We start from the raw sequence: 22,819 nt of genomic DNA, 5'->3' as shown, positions 1-22,819 counted from the left end.
AAGGCATCAAAATTGGAAAGGAAGAAGTAAAACTATCACTGTTTGCAGACGATATGATACTATACGTCGAAAACCCGGAAAAATCCACAACAAAACTACTAGAGCTAATAAATGAGTACAGCAAAGTAGCAGGCTACAAGATCAACATTCAAAAGTCTGTAGCATTTCTATACACTAGTAATGAACAAGCTGAGGGGGAAATCAAGAAACTAATCCCATTTACAATTGCAACTAAAAGAATAAAATACCTAGGAATAAATTTAACTCAAGAGACAAAAAACCTATATAAAGAAAACTACAAAAAACTGTTAAAAGAAATCACAGAAGACCTAAATAGATGGAAGGGCATACCGTGTTCATGGATTGGAAGACTAAATATAGTTAAGATGTCAGTTCTACCTGAATTGATTTACAGATTCAATGCAATACCAATCAAAATCCCAACAACTTGTTTTTCAGAAATAGAAAAACCAATAACCAAATTTATCTGGAAGGGCAGTGTGCCCCGAATTGCTAAAGACATCTTGAGGGAAAAAAACGAAGCTGGAGGTCTCGCGCTGCCTGACTTTAAGGCATATTATGAAGCCGCAGTGGTCAAAACAGCATGGTATTGGCATAAAGATAGATATATCGACCAATGGAATCGAATAGAGTGCTCAGATATAGACCCTCTCATCTATGGACATTTGATCTTTGATAAGGCAGTCAAGCCAACTCACCTGGGACAGAACAGTCTCTTCAATAAATGGTGCCTAGAGAACTGGATATCCATATGCAAAAGAATGAAAGAAGACCCGTATCTCACACCCTATACAAAAGTTAACTTAAAATGGATCAAAGATCTAAACATTAGGTCTAAGACCATAAAACAATTAGAGGAAAATGTAGGGAGATATCTTATGAAACTTACAATTGGAGGCGGTTTTATGGACCTTAAACCTAAAGCAAGAGCACTGAAGAAGGAAATAAACAAATGGGAGCGCCTCAAAATTAAACAGTTTTGTGCGTTAAAGAACTTCATCAAGAAAGTAGAAAGACAGCCTACACAATGGGAGACAATATTTGGAAATGACATATCAGATAAAGGTCTAGTATCCAGAATATATAAAGAGATTGTTCAACTCAACAACAAAAAGACAGCCAACCCAATTACAAAATGGGAAAAAGACTTGAACGGACACCTACTAGAAGAGGAAATACGGATGGCCAAGAGGCACATGAAGAGATGCTCAGTGTCCCTGGCCATTAGAGAAATGCAAATCAAAACCACAATGAGATATCATCTCACACCCACCAGAATGGCCATTATCAACAAAACAGAAAATGACAAGTGCTGAAGAGGATGCGGAGAAAGAGGTACACTTATCCACTGTTGGTGGGAATGTCAAATGGTGCAACCACTGTGGAAGGCAGTTTGGCGGTTCCTCAAAAGCTGAATATAGAATTGCCATACGACCCAGCAATACCATTGCTGGGTATCTACTCAAAGGACTTAAGGGCATAGACACAAACAGACATTTGCACACCAATGTTTATAGCAGCGTTATTTGTAATTGCAGAGATGGAAACAGCCAAAATGTCCATCAACAGAAGAGTGGCTAAAGAAACTGTGTTATATACATACGATGGAATATTATGCAGCTTTAAGACAGGATAAACTTATGAAGCATGTAATAACATAGATGGACCTAGAGAGCATTATGCTGAGTGAGTCTAGCCAAAAACTAAAGGACAAATACTGTATGGTCCCACTGATGTGAACCGACATTCAAGAATAAACTTGGAATATGTCATTGGTAACAGAGTCCAGCAGGAGTTAGAAACAGGGTAAGATAATGGGTAATTGGAGCTGAAGGGATACAGACTGTGCAACAGGACTAGATACAAAAACTCAAAAATGGACAGCACAATAATACCTAATTGTAAAGTAATCATGTTAAAACACTGAATGAAGCTGCAACTGAGCTATAGGTTTGTTTTTTTTTTACTATTGTTATTACTTTTATTTCTTTTCTCTATATTAACATTCTATATCTTTTTCTGTTGTGTTGCTAGTTCTTCTAAACCGATGCAAATGTACTAAGAAACGATGATCATGCATCTATGTGATGATGTTAAGAATTACTGATTGCATATGTAGAATGGTATGATTTCTAAATGTTGGGTTAATTTCTTTTTTTCCCTTAATTAATAAAAAAAAGCAGTTGCATTTTTATATTCTAGCAAGAATAAATCAGAAAAAAAAATTAAAATTATTTCTATTTACAGTAGCATCTATTTAAAAATACTGACGAATCAGTTTAACAAAAAGCATGCCAAACTTCTGCAGTGAAAACTCAAAACATTACTCAGAGAAATAAAAGAGCACTTAATAAATGGAGAGGTATATCATGTTCATGGATTAAAAGTCTCAACATTGTTAAGATGGCAGTTTTCAAACTCAGACTGATTTATACGTTCAAGGAATGCCAGTCTGCTTCTAACATTTATATTGATGTACAAACAACCTAGAATAACTAAAGCAGTCTTGAAATAAAAGAACAAAGTTGAAAGACTTGTATTACCTGACCTTACGACTTTTGTGATGCTATGGTAGTCAAGACAGTGTGCTATTAACATAGGGATTGAACATTGGGAATAGATCAATGGAACAGAATAAAGAACTCTGAAATAGATCAATACTTTTATGGGCATTTGATTTTCAACAAAGACACCAAAGATCTCCACTGTGGCAAGGAGTCTTTTCAATAAATGGTCCTGTAATAAATTGACATTCATGAGAAAGAGTAAATTTGGCACTCACCCATGCCATATAGAAAAATAAATCTGAGATGGATCATAGACTTAAACTTAGAATTAAAACACTAAGAGTCTAAATTAAAACAGAGAAGAATACCTTTGTGTCTTGTGGGTAGGCAAAGACTTCTTTGACAGAAAACTGAAAACTAACCACAAAAAATGTTGATAAGTTAGACATCATCAAAATTAAAATCTTCTACTCAAAGACACCATTTAGAAAATAAATAGGCAAAACAAACTGGGGGAAAATATTTGCAGACCACTTCTCTAACAAGTAACAGGTATCCCAGATATGTAGACAACTACTACAACTTAGTAATAAAAAGAAAATTCTCACAAATGGGTAAAAAATTTAAGCACGCACCTTAAAAAGGAAGATATACAAGGGGCCAATATGCACGTTAAAAATGTTCATCAAAGTGGCAATGGGTGAGAGATTCCAAACAGAGTCGCGAGGTTATCCTGGAGGTTATTCTTAGGCATTAAGTAGATATCACCTTGTTATTCAAGATGTAATGGAGAGGCTGGAGGGAACTGCCTGAAAATGTAGAGCTGTGTTCCAGTAGTCATGTTTCTTGAGGATGATTGAATAATGATATAGCTTTCACAATGTGACTGTGGGGTTGTGAAAACCTTGTGTTTGATGCTCCTTTTATCTACCTTGTCAACGAACAAGTAGAACATATGGAATAAAAATAAATAATAGGGGGAACAAATGCTAAAATAAATTTAGTTTGACGTGCTAGTGATCAATGAAAGTGAGGGGGAAGGGGTATGGTAGGTATAATCTTTTTTTTTCTTTTCTGTTTTCGTTTTATTTCTTCTTCTACTGTCTTCATTTCTTTTTGTGAATTGATGCAAATGTTCTAAGAAATGATGAATATGCAACTAAGTGATGATATTATGAATTACTGATTATATATGTTGGTGTTTTATTTGGTTTGCTAATTTTTTTAATTAATAAATAAATTGAAAAAAATGTTCATCAAGGGGGAAAAGAAGTGTAATTAATAAAGTGTCAGCGGCAGAAAGAATTCAGATAGAGTCGAGAGGCTACCCTGGAGGTTGCTCTTATGCAAGTTTCAGGTAGACCTTGCTACCTATCATAACCTGCCAAACCCCAACCAGGACCGTTCCAGCCAAACCTAAAGAACACCTAGGGCAGTGTATAAGATTCCACAAGGGTTCCAGGCACTAAAGTAACTTTCTACAAACCTGCAATGTCCAGATGGGTCCCTGGTACAGATAAGTCCTGAAACTAGCCCAGCCTCTTCAGAACATCAGATAGTTCCATCTCCCTACTCCATATTAGTGATAGGCCCTTCCAATATGAAGAATTTAGAATTGCCATAGCCCAAACAACCTCAAAGAGAGGGTTGGAAATATCAAAGGTGATGGTGGAATTGTACATAGAAGATAGGACTTAACATATGAATAATGAATGCTGACTCATTAAATTGCTATCTCTTGTTCTCCAGTATTTTAGAGCAGCTAGAAGTAAAAACTTAAAATGTTGAAACTGTAACCCATGTCAAAGTCTGAAATATGTTCTGCAACTAATTGTGGTACTGTGCTTTGAAATTTATAGTTTTTTTGTATATGTGTTATTCACAAAAAGAGAAGGAAAAAAGTTGATTGGAATCATAAAAATGTATTTAAGCCCTCTAGCCTCCTATATTCTGGAGCAGCTGGAAGGAAAAGTATGAGAGGATTGTATGGTAACCCATGACAAACGCTGGAATCTTTCCTGTAACCACTTTTTGAAGAATGCTTTGAAAACTATTGCTTTTTTATTTCTTTGCTTTGTATATATGTTATGCTAACAACAAAAATAGATTTAAAAATGTTCATCTGCATTAAATGTGAGGGAAAATGCAGATTAAAACCATAAGAAGATGCTACTGCACACCCAATGTAATGGCTAAAATTTAAAATGCTGATAACACCAAATACTGATGAGACTGTGTAGCAAAAAGAACTCTCATACATTGTTGGTAGAAGTGTAGAATAGTACAACCACAATGCTGAGTGGTCTGGCAGTTTGTTATAAAGCTAAATACACACCTACTGTATGACCCAGAGTTTTCCTCCCAGACATTTACCCAAGAAAAATGAAAACTTACTTCACAAAAGGCCTTTTAAAAGAATAATAGCCCAAAACTGAAATCAACCTGTACGTTCAACTAAAGAATAAAGAAAACAAATTCTGATAAATTCACTCAATGGAGACTACACAGCAATGAAAAGGACTAACCATGGGTGAAAAACAAAAGCATTATACTGAATTTAAGATGTCTTACATGTATAAAGAAATTTTTTATAAAACATAGAAGAGGCAAAACTAATCAGTGGAGTGAAATATACTGGTGTCTGCAACTTATTTTGGGATGCATGAAAAATATAAAATTGATAATGGAATGGATAGATACATGATATAAAGCAAGTGTTGTGGAATGTTTTTTGAAAGTGTAGAATCTGGGTTGTCAGTATATATGGGTGTTCACTTTGGAAGTCTCTCAACATTTCTGTATACTTGAAAGTGTTCACAGTTAAATATTAGAAAAAGAATTATGCATTGCTTTTAGCATTTTAAAAATATGTGAGCAAAAAAATTTTTTTTCTTAGCTTTTCAAGGAGAAAAACAATTGTAGCAAAGGCTGTTTGAATGGTCTTTGAGAATGTCTCTGTAAGTCTTTAAAAATTCCTTTCCATGTTGAATCCAAATGTGGCCCGTCTAAAGACAAAGCTAGGTATATTTCAAAGTCCTTTCCAGCCTTCTGAATTCCTAATTCCTGTTTTAATTCATTGTCATTTACAAAGCACTGGGACTTTAAAAATCTTCAATAATAGAACATGCTGTATTAACTTTATTTCTGTTTTGAAAGGGTTTTTAGACTATCAAGGAAATGCTATAGGGATGTTTTATCTAGATATCATGGAAATATGTGAACTGGACAGTAATATGATTAGGTGGAGTTGTAAATGATTTACTGAATATATAAAATTCCTAACAAATAGTCGTTTTTCATGCTGGAGGAATATCTGTCTTCAGCTCTGTTTTGTTTAAACTTTTAATCTGTGAGCTTGATGAAAATGTACATGACATATTTTAAATATGTGCAAATGGCTTACATTTGTATGTGCTATAGAATATATTCATTGATAGAATAAGCTTCCAAAATAGTTAGAAGGAATGAACTGAATTAAGAATAAACAAAAGATAACCGGAATGAGACAGCAAAAATTCTTCCTCTTAAAATCAGAAAAAATGAATTGTGTAAGTTCGAGCAGGTTCAATATCGCATTTTATTTAAAATTGGCTTGGGATTTTGGTTGACTCATTTGAATTATTAATGTTTATTGCCAGAAGTACTGATAGGCTTAGCAGTAATAAAAGAATATAGGGCTTGCTTATAAATTAGATTTGGGGTTTGAGAAAAAGTCAAGGATGACACCAATGTTTTTGGCCCAAGATGCTAGGAGAGTGGGGGTGCCATTTACTGAGACGTGGAAATCTGTGTAAGTAACCCAGCTGGAAGATGGGAGGTAGGGCAGAGATAGAAATAAAGAATTTGGCTTTGGGTGTATTATGTTCAGTGTACCTATAGCTATCCAAATTGAAGTGTTGAACAAGCATCCATATACTTATATCTGGAGTTCCTGGGAGAAATAGCACAATTTCCAGATTAATGATCTTGATAAGGAATAGGATCTTGTGGATTGTCCATAGAGAACTGTTCATTTCTACTGGGACACACCCTAGGAGTACAGATACAGGCAGCATATATAGAAGCTATTTTCTGATCACTCATCTTTTCTCATGGAAATATACAGCAAATTTATCTTCTGTGAACTTCCCCTTCCCCTTCCATTTTCTCCCTTCCCCTTCCCCTTGCCCTTTTTCAGTTTTCCCTTTCCCTTTCCCCTCCAGCCTGCTTGCCTTCTTTTTTTTTATTCTTGTGATTTTGAATAAGAGGCCCTTACTGGCAATTGCTGGAAGGTCCACTTATCAAAATAATATTACACACTAGGCATTTGGGTCACCTGCCTCAGGGGTTCATTAGCTATAAAGTATTAATGTAGCTATTCTTCCTGTGTATAAATAGTCTTCCACATCTGAGGTGTTATCTCTACACAGGCTTCTGGCTCCGCCTAAAGTTCAAAGAGGTAGCTTGACCTGAGTATTTTCAAGTAACATTATTTTCTTTGTCAGAGGGACACAAACTTCCCCAGTTAAGGAAAAAATTTATATATATGCATATATAGAAATACATACACACCTGTACCATCATTTTAGTATTCTTTTTTTAATATATTTTTTATTGTGGTAACATAAAGTATGCCATTTTAACCATTTTTAAGTACAATTCAGTGGCATTAACTATATTTACAGTGTTGTGCTACCACCATCACCTTTTATTATAAAATTCTTTCATCACCCAAAACAGAAACTCTATATCCATTAAGCAGTAATTCCCATTTTGCCCTCCTCCAACCCCTGGTAACTTCTAATTTACTTTCTGTTGCTATGAATTTGCGTATTTTGGATATTTCATATAAATGGAATCATGCAATATTTACATTGTCCTTATCAGTCTGTCTTCTTTCACTCAGCATAATATTTTCAAGATTTATCTACATTGTAGCGTGTGACAGAACTTCATTTCTTTTTATGGCTGAGTACATACTGTATTTTGCTTTTCCTGGAACACTTAGGTTGTTTCCATCTTTTGGCTACTGTGACCAGTGCTGCTATGAATATTGATATTCAAGTATCTGTTGGAGTTCCTGCTTTCATTTCTTTAGATATGAACCTAGGAGTGGAATTGGTGGTCATAAGCAATAAACAGCATTCTGTGTTTCACTTTTTGAGGAAGTACCAAACTCATTTCCACAGTGGCTGCACCATATTGTATTCCAAGAGTTCTAGTTTCTCCACATCCTCCCCAGCACTTGTTATTTTCTGTATTTGTTTTTTTTAATAATCGTCATAGTAGGTATGAAGTTCTGTTTCATTCTGATTTGCATTTCCCTAATGGCTAATGATTTTTAGCCTCTTTTCATGTGCTCATTTGCTGTCTGTATGTCTTCTTTGGAGAAGTGTCTATTCATAGTAATTTCTTTTTGTGTTGAAATTTCACAGCTCTCCACACAAGGAGATGCAAGTCAGGTAATTGGGCCTCTTACTGAAGGGCAGAGAAGAAATGTGGCAGTAGTGAATTCACTGTATAAATTGCATCAATCTGTAACAAAGGTAAACTTTATCTTTATTTACTTTGATTAAGCTTTTTTCACTTAATTTCCGGTTCTTCTCTCTTCTTGCTTACAAATTATTTCGTCCTTTGTAAAAGAATGTACAAAAAAAAATGTAATGATCATAAAATAAGCTAAGGGGTTAACACTTTTTAAAGTCTTTGATCCTGACCTTTATTATTTGTGTGACTTTCTGTCTATTCATGTGCTTTAAAATGCATAAATATAGATCCTCAAATTTTGGTTAGTATCACCAAGTTTGTTGAAAAAATGATTCAGGGGTAAATAATGTGTTTAATATTTACTGAAAAACATAATTTGGTATTGTCTAGGTAATAGTACGTTATAGCAAAGATGATACAACATATCAAAAAAATTCTTCGTACAAAAAAAGGAGGCTGGGATTAAAAACAGTGAATTTTATGAAATAATCACTAATAACTACTTAAAGATAGAAGCTATACTGTTTTATTTTGCTTTTCTTCTAATACATTTAAAATAAATAGCTAAATTTTAACTTCTTTGCCTTCGTATATTGTGTCTAAGATGGACTGTATTCATAATTTAATATTTAGCATGTTGGGAGATAAATATTTAGAATATCTGCTGGAGACTAAAGATTAGGTGACATTCTTGAAAACTTGACCTCTAATATGAGCTTAATGCCGGATCATATTTTAGAATAATTATAGGTGACTACTCGGTTAATTAGATTTTTCACAAGTCCTTTTATCAATAGTGTTTCTAAAATGTTTATTTTACAGCTAAACAAAACATACTTTAAAGGGTTATCAACAGATAAGTCTCAGAAAAATAAAATTTTCAAAATTCCTGAAGGTCATATATTTTCCTTTTCCTTTAATTATTTCTATAAAGCACCAGAGTATTGCAAGGTTGTATTCTGTTTTAAAATGTCTTTATTGATAATTTCAGAACTCTCATAATGTTTGTATAGATTTTGGAAAAGGGAAGTGTTTGACATTTGCATTTTAAAGACTTGCAGAAAATTACAGTCAGTCTAGATGCCCACACGAAAAGTAAATTTTAAAAAAGAAATAAGTAAATGTGGCTTTATGTTGACCTTTTTATGTAAAAACTTTAAAATCTATCTAAAATGAATAAAGAAAGCTAACTTTTAGTGTTCTTAATGTCTCAATTATTTGAAGTATCTGTTTGCTTTGTTTACTAAAGTGCTGTCAACTTGTATTTTAAAATAAATACTAAGTTTGTAAAACATATGAAATAAAACTATAAATAATATTTTATAGGTAACTGTGGTGACAGCCTTATCATGTTATCATCAAAATTAGTATTTACAAATAAAAATTATTTAAGCTATAACTAAATTAAAACCTTGTTCTAGGTCATTTCCAGTCAGAGTTCATTCCCACCAGCAGCTGAGCAAACTATTATTTCAGCCCTAAAGGTAAAAGAATTTAATTTATTATTGGACTCTGTAGATCAAAGTGGTTTTTAGAATTATTTTTTTTTTTTGGCTATGTGGGAGATGTCACATTTTAAAAATAATTCAGAATCTTCTAGATACACCAGGAGCTACATGTAGATAATTATCCTAAAGAGAGGAGGGATACGTGTGTTTATGTTTCTATATCATTTAAAACTAGAAGTTAAAATAGACATTTCTGGTGTCTACAGATTGCATTCTACTTATAATAATTGTATGTGTGTAAATATACAATATACATACACAAAACACACACACACGCAGAGAAGCAAGACATACAAATATTCCTCATACCTTAGAAATGCAGTCCAGGATTATCCATTTAAACAGTGGTTCTCCACCAGGGCTGTTTTTGTTCCTTAGAGGATATTTAGAGACGTTTTCAGTGTCATAACTGGGAGTGGGTGCTGTTGGTATCTGTGGGTGGAGGCCTGGGATGCTGCTAAATTACATCCTGCAATCCATAGGGCACTTTCACAACAAAGAATTATGCAGCCCAAAATATCAGTAGTGCTGAGATTGATAAAGCCTACTTTAAAGTATCAGTAAGGTATAAAACAATATTTCTGTTGTTTTCATACACTACCATAATTAAACCCCTTTTCTCTACTCAGAAAGTTAAAAGAAAATAGTGTTGGTATGAGATTCAGATCCATATATAATTGACAGTAGGTAGCACTTTAAAAAATAAGCACATCATTCATTCTTATAAGCAAAATAGTTATCCTTTTTCATGTTTTTTGCCAGATACAGGCAATATATTTGAAATATTGCAGCAGCCCTTCAAGTCATGTATGATTATCCACATTTTACTGGACTTAGAAATAGTAACTTGCTCAAGGTCATATAGCTGGTAAACAGCTAGACTTAGATTCAAACCCAGATCTCAGTAACTCAGAAGGGTTGTCTGTCTCTACACCTTGCCACCATCACTCATTCATTTATTTACTAAATATTTATTTTGTACTTCCTTAGTAGAAGCAGTATAGCATAACAATTAAGAACAAAGACTCTGGAGGCATACTACCTGAATATGAATCCCACCTCAACTATTTAACTAGCTAAATGACCTTGGAAAAGTTAATAAGGACTCTTTTGCCTTAGTTTCTGCGTTTGTAAAATGGTACAATATACCTACACAAAGGTAATCTATATCAACTAATATATTTGATTTACATCTCTGGGAGAGTGAGAATAAAGGAGTTAGGGTTCACAGAACTCCAAAGAGAAGTAATTATATTTATAACATAAAGAAGATGCAAAAAAAGAATAATCAGAGAGGGAGGAAGAGAATTGAAAAAGTACAGAAGTCAAACACTGGCCATAGGCTATAGTGATGGGAATTTAACAGGTCCCCAAATCTTAAGGACAATAAATTCAAATATGAATGAATGTGATTCATTCAAGGTAAGAGGAGGAGACAAGTGTTCCTACAGCATAGTAAAAGTACACTTGAATATTTTCGCTGTATCCTTTTCTTTTCCTCAATACGCTCATCTCACAATGATTGAATATTACTAAAATCGCTATGATAAAATGATTGTTTTTACTAGGAGTTATCAAATTTATTGATGATAATTAAAAAATGCCATAAGGTGGTGCAGTGGTGGCTCAGTGGCAGAATTCTCACCCGCCGTGCCAGAGACCCAGGTTCAATTCCCAGAGCCTGCCCATGCCAGGAAAGAAAAGAAAAAAAAACATAAAATCAGGTCAATATGACAAACCAAAAGGTCTCAATGTCCTGAGTTGCAGGTAAGGAACAATTGTAAACTTCTTTTCTGCAATTCCACATCCTCTATCTTCTGATAGTAGCTGTCAAACATTGATCACTACCCAGAATAAGAAATATATTTTACTTCATGACCCCATACTCAATAATCTGTATAAGAATTTATAAATATACATACATATAATTGCAGGTGTGTATCATATATATATACACACACACACATATACATATATATACAATAAATTTGACAATATATATATACACATATTCCATAATTGATACAGAAGTTTCACAGAATAATACTTATCCTTATAAGTGTGTTCCACTCTATTATTTTCTATGTTAATCTATTAACCATTTTAAACTTTGTGGCCACTAAATTGATTTTTTGACCTACTAATGGTCACAATCCATATTTTGAAAATTTCCATTCTATAGAGTAAGACAGAATGTCTTTGCTTTGCCCAATGATAAAAATCACCTCGAAAGAAATTCCCCAGAGACAATAATTGTTTAGTGTGGGTTCTCTGAATCTGATTTTATAATACAGAACAAAAGTTATTGCTATTATTAGTCACTTGAGGCTGGGAGTTGGAGCTAGTGAAGGGGAAATTCCCCTGATCTTGGACTACAGCCCTGATTCTGAAGTTGGCTCAACAGGACCAGTGCTGCATGTAGCTGGGTGGTGCAGTTTGCAAGACCTCACTGATTTTCCCTTCACAACTAGCAAGAGAAGACTAGCAATAACTTTAAGGCCCTCCTGCAGTGACCCTGCCAGTTAGAGGCTTAACTGCTTATATTATTAAGAGAACTCAGTGAGAGTTTTGTCTTTTCTTTTTAGTTGTCTTATAAAAATCACTGATCATATCCAGTTTTCTGAAAAACAAACAAAATTCTCTTTCTTAAAGGAAAAAGGGGAACCTTGAATTTCATAAAGTTATGGGAAACTATTTACATCATTTTGAATTAGGGATAGAATGCTGTATATAAATGATTAAAGCCCAAAAACCAAAAATGAGTATGCTTTTATTATTTGGTAAAGGAGATATAAAACATACTTTTTTACTTACTGAAAAACAAATACATTTAGATGTATAATAGTCTTTTCTTCTCTACCTTGTTTATATTTTATCCAAATTTAAATGCTATTTAAAGCTTAAGGTTCACTATCTCATTTTATGAGTATTATCTAGTATGTTGTGAATGGCATAATTAATATTAATGAGTATAAATTTGCAGTCGTTTCATTATAAATATCTTGGCTGTAAGTGTGAACACCTTGGTCCAATAATTCTGATCCTTTTTTGCTCAGATTAGCTTGTACATATAATGGTTACGTTGCTGAATTTGTATGTGGCAATATCTATTTCTCCTTTATTATATGGATTTAATGTTCTACATAAGGAATAATCCAGATTGCTGAAGCTCCATTATTTTTATCTTAGCTATTTTTAGGTAAACCTTTTTAAAATGTATAACACATTTTACTGCTTTATAAAGAGCATATGAAGTAAAATCTAATCTCCCTTTAGTGTCTAGAAGGAATTACGAATTCTATACTTTCTCCTACAGAAGAAACAGTGACATCTTCCAAGTTTCCTTTGGTAATTGTTAATCTGCTACCCATCCTTTAAAGAAGGCAATTCCCAAGATGCCCTCTTCTCTTCTGTTCCATATTTTCCCAAAAGGGGAAACTTCACCCAGCCATAAAGGTTTCTATGTAAACTATCATATCATATGCAGATAGAGACAATTTTACCTCTGCCTTCTGATTTTTAGGATTTTGTTTTAATTCAGTTATTGGATTTTCACTTTTAGAGAAAAGTCACATAAAATGAAAAATTCTCCCTGTTCTGGGTACTTACTGTAGTTTCCTGCACCCCTCTAAAACTAATTCCTTTTTTTAAGTTTCTAGAGACCTCCAGTTGGTTTTTATTTTTCATTTATTTGGGTTTTTGTTGTTTTTAGTATTTTTTCCACTTATTTGTAGAAGGATCTGTAGTTAGACACTCGCTTTTTCATACCAGAAATAGAGACCTGCATTACCTTCCTGAAATCTTACCTGTATATTCCTATGATACTCTTAAGTGTCTTCCTACTTCTCTGCCAAGTGGCACAGTATTACCAAAAATCCATTGGATTCATGTATGCCTAGAAAATCCTAGCCCTTTACTGCTCATGTATGGCTTTGGACAATCTCCTTAACTTGTTTTAGTTTACTGGGTCTGCTGTAGCAAAGAACCACAAGATGAATGACTAATACAACACAAGTATATTATTCACAATTTTGGAGACTATTAGTCTGAAATTAAGGTATTGGCAGGGCCATGCTTTCTCTGAAGTCTTTTGGGTTTTGGTGGTAACTTACTAGCAGTCCTTGACCTAACTCAGTCTCTGCTTCATCACTGTTTCCTACTGACAGTTTACAAATTTTCTTCCTTTGTGAGAACACTTGTCATACTGGATTAGGACCCACTGTAATCCAGTTTGGCCTTGTCTTACATAGAAACATCTTCAAAGATTCTGTTTCCAAATATTATCATATTAATAGGACCAGGGCTAGTAATTGAACATAACTTTTTGAGAGACATAGTTCGATCCATAATAATTTAAGTTTCCCAATTCGTAAATCACTTTAGATTCCCCATCTATAAATTAGATATTGTAATAATTCTTAAAGAAGGAATAATTGAGTCCTGATTTGAAGAATTTTATGTAAAGCATGTAACAGAACTGAGTGTATAGTGGGTATGCAATAGTAAATGTTATTACCCCTCTTAATTCTTCAGGCTCTTCTTGTTCATCATGCCCTTAAAATGGCATTTTGCCTTCTTACTCAACACACCATTCTCTGGAATCTCATTAATTTTTTTGTTTTCATCTCCCTCCTTGAATGCCAGTGACTTCATAGCAGATCACAGTAGTCAAGAAGTGGAAACAACCCAAGTGTCCATTAACAGATAAATGGATAAACAAAATGTGGTGAATATATACAGTGGAATAATATTCAACCATAAAAATGAATTAAGTTCTCATCCATAATACCATATGGATGAACTTTGGAAACAGTATACTAAGTGAAATAAACCAGACATAAAAAGCAAATGTATGATTCCATTTATGTGAGCTTCGTGGAATATATAAATTCATAGATGCAGAAAGTAGAGATGGGAGTGGGGTGGAAATGAAGTGTTTTTGCTTAATGAATACAGAGCAGTAAGTTCTGAAAGTAGATAGTGGTGACATTTTCCAGCATTATTAATTAATTAATGCCCCAGAATTATATACTTAGAAATGGTAGAAATAGCAAATATTACATATATTTTACTATGATAAGAAAATTGAGTAGGTAGAAAAGCCAGTGACTACCAAATCTAGGAAAAATGTCTCTCAGGCATGGAAAATTTAAATATCTTGGCACCTACTGGATCACCTATGTTGATTTCCCATATATGCTTCACATTAATATCTAAAACTGAACTCTTCTTCCTCCCCCTACTCTTTGCATTCCCAAATCAACCTGCTGCTAATTCTGCATTTATAAAGTCAATAATACCACCAAATCATTACAGACAATACTCCAGGTATATCCTTAAATCTGTATACTCCATACTACCCAAATCTGTTTACAGAAGATCTTCTTTCAGAAGAAGAAGAAGAACTTGTCTCTTTACCTACTGTCTCTAATTGGGTTCAGGCATCTATCTTTTTTTCATGTACACTACTACAGTGTCCTCCGAATTCATTGCCCTATGTTTAATCTAACATGCCCAGACTGCTATCCAACATGATTTTTTCTTCATTCAAATTTTTAACCACATTTTTTTACTACTTAAAACCCATCATTGGTTTCTCAGTGCCTTCAGGATAAGTGATAAATTCCAAAAAGCCTATACAAGAGTATATCTGTCTTTTATAGGCAGGCTCCTTACAGTCCATCTGTACTGAATGTTTTGAGGTCCACAAATGTATCTGCTTTCCCAGTCTCCTATGCCTTTTAACAATATGATCTCCCAACCCCACCTTTCATCACCTGGTTCTTACCTACTCATCCTTTGAAATTCAGTTCAATAAATACCTTTGATTTTTCACATTCTCTCAGTATTAGTTGGAGGCCCTTCTCATGGTCCCACAGTACTCTGTTAGAGCATTTATCCCACTATAACTTTCTATTTCCACTAGACTGTGAGCCCCTTGAGGACAAACTATATATATACACTTATTCTCTCACCACTGTATGTGGTATATTTGTTTTTACTACAGAGTAAGGGGTAGAGATGACATTTAAGAATTTAATGAATAAAGGTCCTGTTTAATCTTTTCTTGTAGATTTTGTTTGTTTGTATGAACCAAAACTCTATCTTCATATGTATAAGTATCATTGAAGCATATATAATGCACTTAGAGTTGCAGTTTTGAGTGTTTACTGAAGCCTGGTTAATATTTTCACCCTAAAAACCTATAACTAAGGCCTAGAGTCTTATATAAACTAACCAGTGATTATACCTCACTGTAGAACAAAGTTTCTCAACCTCAGCACTATTGGCATTTTAGGCTGGGTAATTTTTTTTTGTGGGGGACTGTACTGTACATTGTAGGTAGGGTGTTTACAGCATCTGAGCTCAACCCACTTACTTCCTAGTAGTAAACCCCCATTCCCCAAGTTATGACAGTCAAAAATATCTCCAAACGCTTTCGGATGTCCCATGGGGGTTAAAATCACTTCCAATTGAGTATCACTGCTGTAAAACTCTAAATAGAAACTTAATTAATGAAATGTGTAACTGTTCTTCCATATAAGAATCACTGATATATTTATTATATTCCCTGTGGTTTAAGGCATTTGATGTTCTTCCAAATTTTAAAGAAGTACTTTTGCTCTTGTTCCACTTTTTTAAGAAAACTAAACAATGTGCTCATTTTACTTCATAATTGCCACTAACTCCTCTTTTCTTGAGCCTGTCTCCCATTTTTCCCACGGGCTCATTTGACCACTACAGCTTTTGGAAAAATGAGGGGAATAAGGGAGTTGAAATTTTTTAGTGCCATGGTATACATATTTTAAGCTTTAAAAATCATTACTGACAGTGATTAGGAAGAGAAGGGGACTTGAGTCATTATAGTTAAACTATGTATAATTTGAATTTGAAATAAAATGACAATTTTTAGCCAAAATGCTTCTCATTTCTAAGAATATTTTATGTTGGTCTTCTTTCATTTCCCCTTCTTTTTTCTTTTCAGACAGTTCACGGTCTTATGGGAAATGCTGTGCAACCCTTGCTGACGTCAGTGGGAGATGCTATAGAGGCCATAATCATCACCATGCATCAAGAAGATTTTTCTGGGTAGTAACTTTTTTTTAATATGCAATTTTATTGAGGTATTTACATACCATTTAATCATTAACAGTATACAATCAGTGGTTCACAGTATCATCAAATAGTTGTGCATTCACCACCACATTCAATGTTAGAGTATTTTCAGTACTCCAAAAATAAAAATAAAAAGAATACCCGAAACATCTCATACCCTTGTCCACCCCGCCCCCCATTTCAGTTTGCTAATGCTGCTGGAGTGCAGTATGCCAGAAATGGATTGGCTTTTACAAAGGACATTTTTAGGTTACAGATTTACAGTTGTAAGACCATGAAAATGTCCAAACTAACACATCCAGAGAAAGATATCTTGACTCTAAAGAAAAGGCCAATGTTGTGTCCAGGGTTTCTCTGTCACATGGGAAGGCACATGGCAACATCTGCTGTCCTTCTCTCCTGGTTTCTGATTTCAAATGGCTCTGAGTCCAGTGGCTTTCTTTCTAAGTGTCAATGGACCTCATTTTGCTTACCTGGGCAACTCGGGATTTGGTCTCTTAGCTTAGTATCTCCAAATGTCTGTCACCTGGTTCCATCTCGCTGCTGTCTGTGTCAGCTCTGAACTCTTTCCCTCTCTGTGAGCTCCTTTAAGGACTCCGTTAAACTAATTAAGACCCCTTGAATGGGGGAGCCTGCAATTCCTTGGAAATAATCGAATCAAAAGGTGTGCCCACAATTGGATCACATCTCCATGTAAACAACCTAATCAGAAGCTCCCACCCTACAATAGGTCTTTCCCCTCAAGATTGGATTAGGGTTAAAAGAACATGGCTTTTCTGGGGTACATAACAGTTTCAAACCAGCACACCCCATATTATTTATTTGTTTATTTTTGTCTTATTTCATTACTCATCTGCCCATACTCTGCATAAAGGGAATGTCAGTCACAAGCTTTTCACAATCACACAATCACGTGATAAAACTATATAGTTATACAGTCATCATCAAGTATCAAGTCTACTGGATTACAGTTCAATAGATTCAGGTATTTCCTCCTAGCTATTTTAATACCCTAGAAACTAAAAAGGAATATCTATATAATGCGTAAGAATAACCTCCAGAAAGACTTCTTGATTCTTTTTGAAATCTGTTAGCCATGAAGCTTTACTTTGTTCCATTTTTATTCCCTCTTTTGGTCAAGAAGTCATTCTCAATCCCAGAATGCCAGGGCCAGTCTCATTCCTGGGAGTCTCTGAGCCCCCTACAATCTATGGGCTTATTCCTCTTATGATGAAGTTGCTCTCTAAATCCCTCTTCACGTTATCCATTGTGAGTGCTGGTAGCAGAATAAAAAATATTCAATTCTTGTTTTTGTTATCCTTCACCTCTCATTGAAACATAGCATCATTCAAGTCTACAGGATTCAGTCACCTTGGCACTTTAGGATGTTTGGCAGCTTGTATTGTCTTCCTTTCCAGACTTAACTTTTTCCTTACTTCTTAAAAATATCCTGTCCTTCAGTCTGTTAACCCCTGGCACATAGTATTCTTGTATAAAACATCCTGTCTCTATCATTGTGCTTGTTCAAATCTGTCTCTGGTTTTGAGGGTAAGCTCTGCCAATTCCCTCCAAGACTGATTTTCTTTCTCAAAGTTTCTGTGGCAGTCTAATCTGGCGTATCACACTTAGCCATAAACACTCTGGTATTCTTCTATAGCTGTGTATATGTATATTGCTTATCCATATCATATGTATCTTGAGAATAGGAATCATAGTTCCTAACCCTGTTTTTAATTCAAACCTTTTTAAATAGAGTAAAATGGTTTTGGTTTAGTGTATTAGAAAATATAAAGCATTTGAAATTGTTATTTGCACATGCTTAGAGTGACTGTTTTTTTAACTTAACCACATACTGTAGCTGAGCATGTAGAGATATACTTTTTTTTTGTATTCCTCGGACCATGGTTAATGACTATTTCTGAACTATCCATTTTTTAAATATTCGTGTCATTTAAAAGAATATCTATCTCCTTTATTACATTTTCAACCACTAGTTTAGCCTTTTGTAGAAAAAATGATCATATGATTATTTCACTGTCCTTTAATTTTGCAACTCATTTGTCATTTCATTTACATAATGTCCTTTGAAGGGTCAGAAGGTCAGTATATGAAGCTAAGAAGAGTAACATGACTTCTACAAAAGAATGTAATATTTGGAATTCAGTAAGGAATACAGATGTAAAACAGCTGCTTACGTATTTGGAATGAAACTGAATTTTGTTCAAAATGATCTGAGATGTCTCAATTAGACCAATCATGAATGCTTTTGAAAAGGGGTCAAAAAAGAGGATTTTTTGAAGGCTTATCCTCTATTAAGTGTGGTAATAATACTTCAGTAATTATATTGGTGAGTAGTTATTAGTGCCTCCTATAACACATTAAACATTAATAACTATAGATTGGTTTTCCAAACAGGTGTGCTTTCTCCAGTTTACTTAATATAGGTAGCCAGATTGGTAATTTGGTATGAATAAAAAATGAAGAATTATTTTAACATGCATAACATTGTCCTTATTTTTTGCCCCAAGTTGCTTTTGATGGCTCCATTTCATCTCAATATATATACAGGCCATTTGAGATTCTGCTGCTAAGTCATTCTCTGTAAATGGCAGTGTAGGGATATGAAACATTGTTGCTTTATGGTGCATTTAAAGCATTTTTCTCATGGTAGTAATTTTTCCCACTTTCTAGAATCCTGTTTTTGGAATTCTGTCGTATTATTTCATATAAGTAAAGCCTATGTGAAATACAGGTGAAATTGGATTAAACTATTCGAGAAGTAGAAATCACCTTTACATTAGAGCCAGCTCCCAGGGGTCACATTTGGAAAAATAATACTGAACACCTGCATCTCCAGGTCCTCCATACCTTTTCTAGGTAAAAATAATAAATCAAGTTTACCTTCTAGGCAAACCTTAAATGTAGGATGACTACAGAATCCCTTACTACATAAAAATTAAACTTCCATTCATTTTCTTGGTATTTAAAATGTATTAAAAATAAAAAAAATTAAGTGTTTTTACATGAACACTTTCTTTCCAAATTAGAGAAAGCGTACAGTGTAAATCTCTGATTGACATAGTACGTTGATTGAAACCCATTCAATTAAGTGTAAAATGACTCATGTCATATTACAGGTTTTGAATAAGGAGGAGCACATTAAAAGCAGGAGGACCGTAGATCCTTAACACCACTGAGGAGGGTGGGAGAGGGGACACACAAAAAAAGACTGGTGACAAGGAGTGAACATCTACCACTTCTCAGCTGTGCATAGGGTTTATCGTTTACATTCAACTTCTGTAGACAGTGGGTCATTATAAAGACCTGTAGTTTCTGCGCTATATCAGTTGAAAACCTCTTACTAAATGCTTTGGCATAATTAGTAAAACTCAGCTTTAGCAATTGCCAAAGTTATATTCCAGCAATTTTAAATCAAGTTTCTACTCCTGAGAGTTGATGTACATATTTCAGAATTTTGTCAATTTTATTTTTCTTATATTGACACTGCTTATGGAAACTGTTTTAGTATATTGTTTTCTAGTCCTCAAGGAAATTGTTTCCACCTACCAGATTTAAATCCTTGAGATGATCATTCAGAATAACAACTATGCTTTTGAAAAAAACATAAGAAAAAGAGGGTTTTATTGAGGTTTTGGACTGATAAAAAACTTAATAAAGCTAGACTATACAGTGGTATAATTGGGGAAAACAAAACCCCAGTTGAAGACTGCCATCACTTACTAAGTCTGTCCTTGTACTCTGCTACCTAAACAGTACTCCATTTTATGATACCACCAACAGAAGTGTTCTACTGTGCACTCCCCACTGGCTTTTCTCTTAATAGGACATGCTTTCTTACATGAAAAACTCTCTTGAGAAAGCCTAGTTTCTCTATTTCTTTCTACTCATGGAAGTGAAGGACATCTAGTTAGCATCTTACGTATAATAACCATCGTTATACTTAAAAATTAAATTCACTTAATTTTCTTATGCTAGGCATTTTAGTCATATCTGTGGCTCTTTTCTAGACCATCATCAGTTTCTCCATGTCAAGAATATGAAAATATATAACTTACTTTTTAAAAAAGATTTAGCATTATCTAGCCAGTGATCACATCTGATTAGCTAATTACTATCAGGTGATGTCTAATTTGGTATCCTTCTCTTTTCCTATAAATATTTCACATTCTTTTAATATTTTCTTTAAAGAACAGTTATGAACATGTATAAATTATAAATATTTCGTGGAGCATCAACTGGCATTATCTGCTGATCAAAATTAAAGCCTTTTCAAATCTCATCATCTGGAGGAAAATATTACATACCATGTATATCGTTACATAACTAATTCCACAGTCAGAATTCTGCTATTGGGGTGATCAGATTAAATTCTTAGCACAAGAGCAGAGATATTTTTTGCCAAGAATTTGTTCGGGGCAGACAGTGTTTTCTGCCATGGTAAATTGTAGAATGCTATTTCAGGATTCATTATGATGCATTCACTTACCAGGCAAAACATATCAGTGGTTTGGGACTAGTGAGGCTGGGAAGACCTTGAGGGGTTATAGCGTGTGAATTTGAATCATGCAAAATTGTCTCATTTCATTGCTAATAACCTTTAGGCAAATGGATTCTAGAATTATTTAGTAATCCTCCTAGCTTCTAAAACAGTCTTTATGATATAATTTGAATATCATTTTATGCTCTTTAACTTTTACAAAAATAAATAATGCCTTTTATAGCATTAAGGGTAAAAAATTGTATGGGATTGAAGTAGAAGCCGGAAGGGGGGAAATCAAATAGTACAGCTTAGAGCATTGATACTGACAATGGTTGTTATTTTTCTTTTGCAGGTCATTATCCAGCTTAGGAAAGCCTGATATGTCTTGTTCTCTGTATATGAAGGAGCTACAAGGTTTCATTGCTAGAGTTATGAGTGACTACTTTAAACACTTTGAATGTTTGGATTTTGTCTTTGACAACACTGAAGCTATTGCCCAAAGAGCAATTGAACTTTTTATTCGCAATGCCAGTCTCATAAGACCTCTTGGTGAAGGTGGAAAAACGCGACTTGCTGCTGATTTTGCCCAGGTAAATTCATACATAGCTACAAAGGGAAAAATTTTCCTGCCTCAATATTATCTTATTAAATGAAAGGCTAAATATTCTTCAGTGTTTTAGAGAGTTGCAACATGAAGAAAAGTAAGCTTATTTAAACCTAATTGGTTAAAAAAAAAACAAAAAAGAGTTTAATGCTTTCATACCAGATCAGCTTTTTTTTTTCATTGTATTTTATAAAATAATCATCACTCATCTTTGGTATTTCCAGGTTAAGGTAAAGTAGCATATTCCCCAGTAAAGCAACATTTCACAATTTTTAACATAATATGTCATTTTTTTTCTACATTATTCTCCCACAGGGTCAATAATGGAAGGAGTAATTAAGTGACCTTGCTGGAAAATAATAAAGGCAATGAAATAAGCTTTAAAACAGTGGAAATTGTTTCTTGTCACCTAGAAAAAAAAATTCCAACACATCTGTATTCTTCTAGTGACCAGATCAACATTGCAGGACAGTGTTTTAATTCACTTAGATTCTCAGTGGACAAGGTTTATAGAGAGTCTGAATATGTGGTCTCCCTCTGTTAAATACAGTACATTTCTATCTGTGGCCAGACTTGAAATCATTACAAGCTATCTGACATGAGTCAAGTAGAATAATATTATAATAACAGAACCATAACCAGCTCTTCTAAAAAGTTTTTTTTCCCTTTAGACAGATTTTATGAAGTGCTTCCTTAGTATCAGAGGTAAAGAAAAAAACACTCCAGACACAACACTTTCATTAAAAACTTCAGAAATTGAGATGATTTCTAACCTACATAGTATGTCAGCTGTGAATTTTTTTTTTTTTTTTTTTTTTTTGCCTTTCAAGCCTGTTCAATTTACTAGGCTAAATAGGTTTTCAAATGGATTTATAGTGGTTTTCCACATCCTCCCTGCTTATAAAACATATATAAATGTTAATGTCCATAATCATTCCTGAGTACATCTGGGAGCATGTCTTTTTTCATTATACTGGCACTGAGGAAAGGACTTGCACTATTTGTACCAGAATAATGGTTATAAGATACTGCCTCATACATAATAAGATATACAAAACAAGTAACACAAACTTAAGGTTTCAGAAGCCAAGGTGCT

The 22,819-nt window shown here is 34.0% G+C and overlaps 1 protein-coding gene across 1 annotated transcript in view; it reads left to right on the top strand.

Annotated features, from left to right (window-relative positions):
* The window catches only part of COG5 (component of oligomeric golgi complex 5), a 429,771-nt gene that overhangs the window by 361,938 nt on the left and 45,014 nt on the right, over positions 1-22,819 (top strand). The window contains exons 15-18 of the mRNA XM_077164569.1: positions 7,943-8,053; positions 9,416-9,478; positions 16,488-16,591; positions 21,472-21,709. Coding sequence (XP_077020684.1) covers positions 7,943-8,053; positions 9,416-9,478; positions 16,488-16,591; positions 21,472-21,709 — 516 coding nt within the window. The remainder of the gene's footprint in view (positions 1-7,942; positions 8,054-9,415; positions 9,479-16,487; positions 16,592-21,471; positions 21,710-22,819) is intronic.

Source organism: Tamandua tetradactyla, chromosome 1 (genome assembly GCF_023851605.1).
Source record: "Tamandua tetradactyla isolate mTamTet1 chromosome 1, mTamTet1.pri, whole genome shotgun sequence".
Taxonomy (NCBI): Eukaryota; Metazoa; Chordata; class Mammalia; order Pilosa; family Myrmecophagidae; genus Tamandua; species Tamandua tetradactyla.
This window is presented reverse-complemented; position numbering and strand designations above follow the sequence as displayed.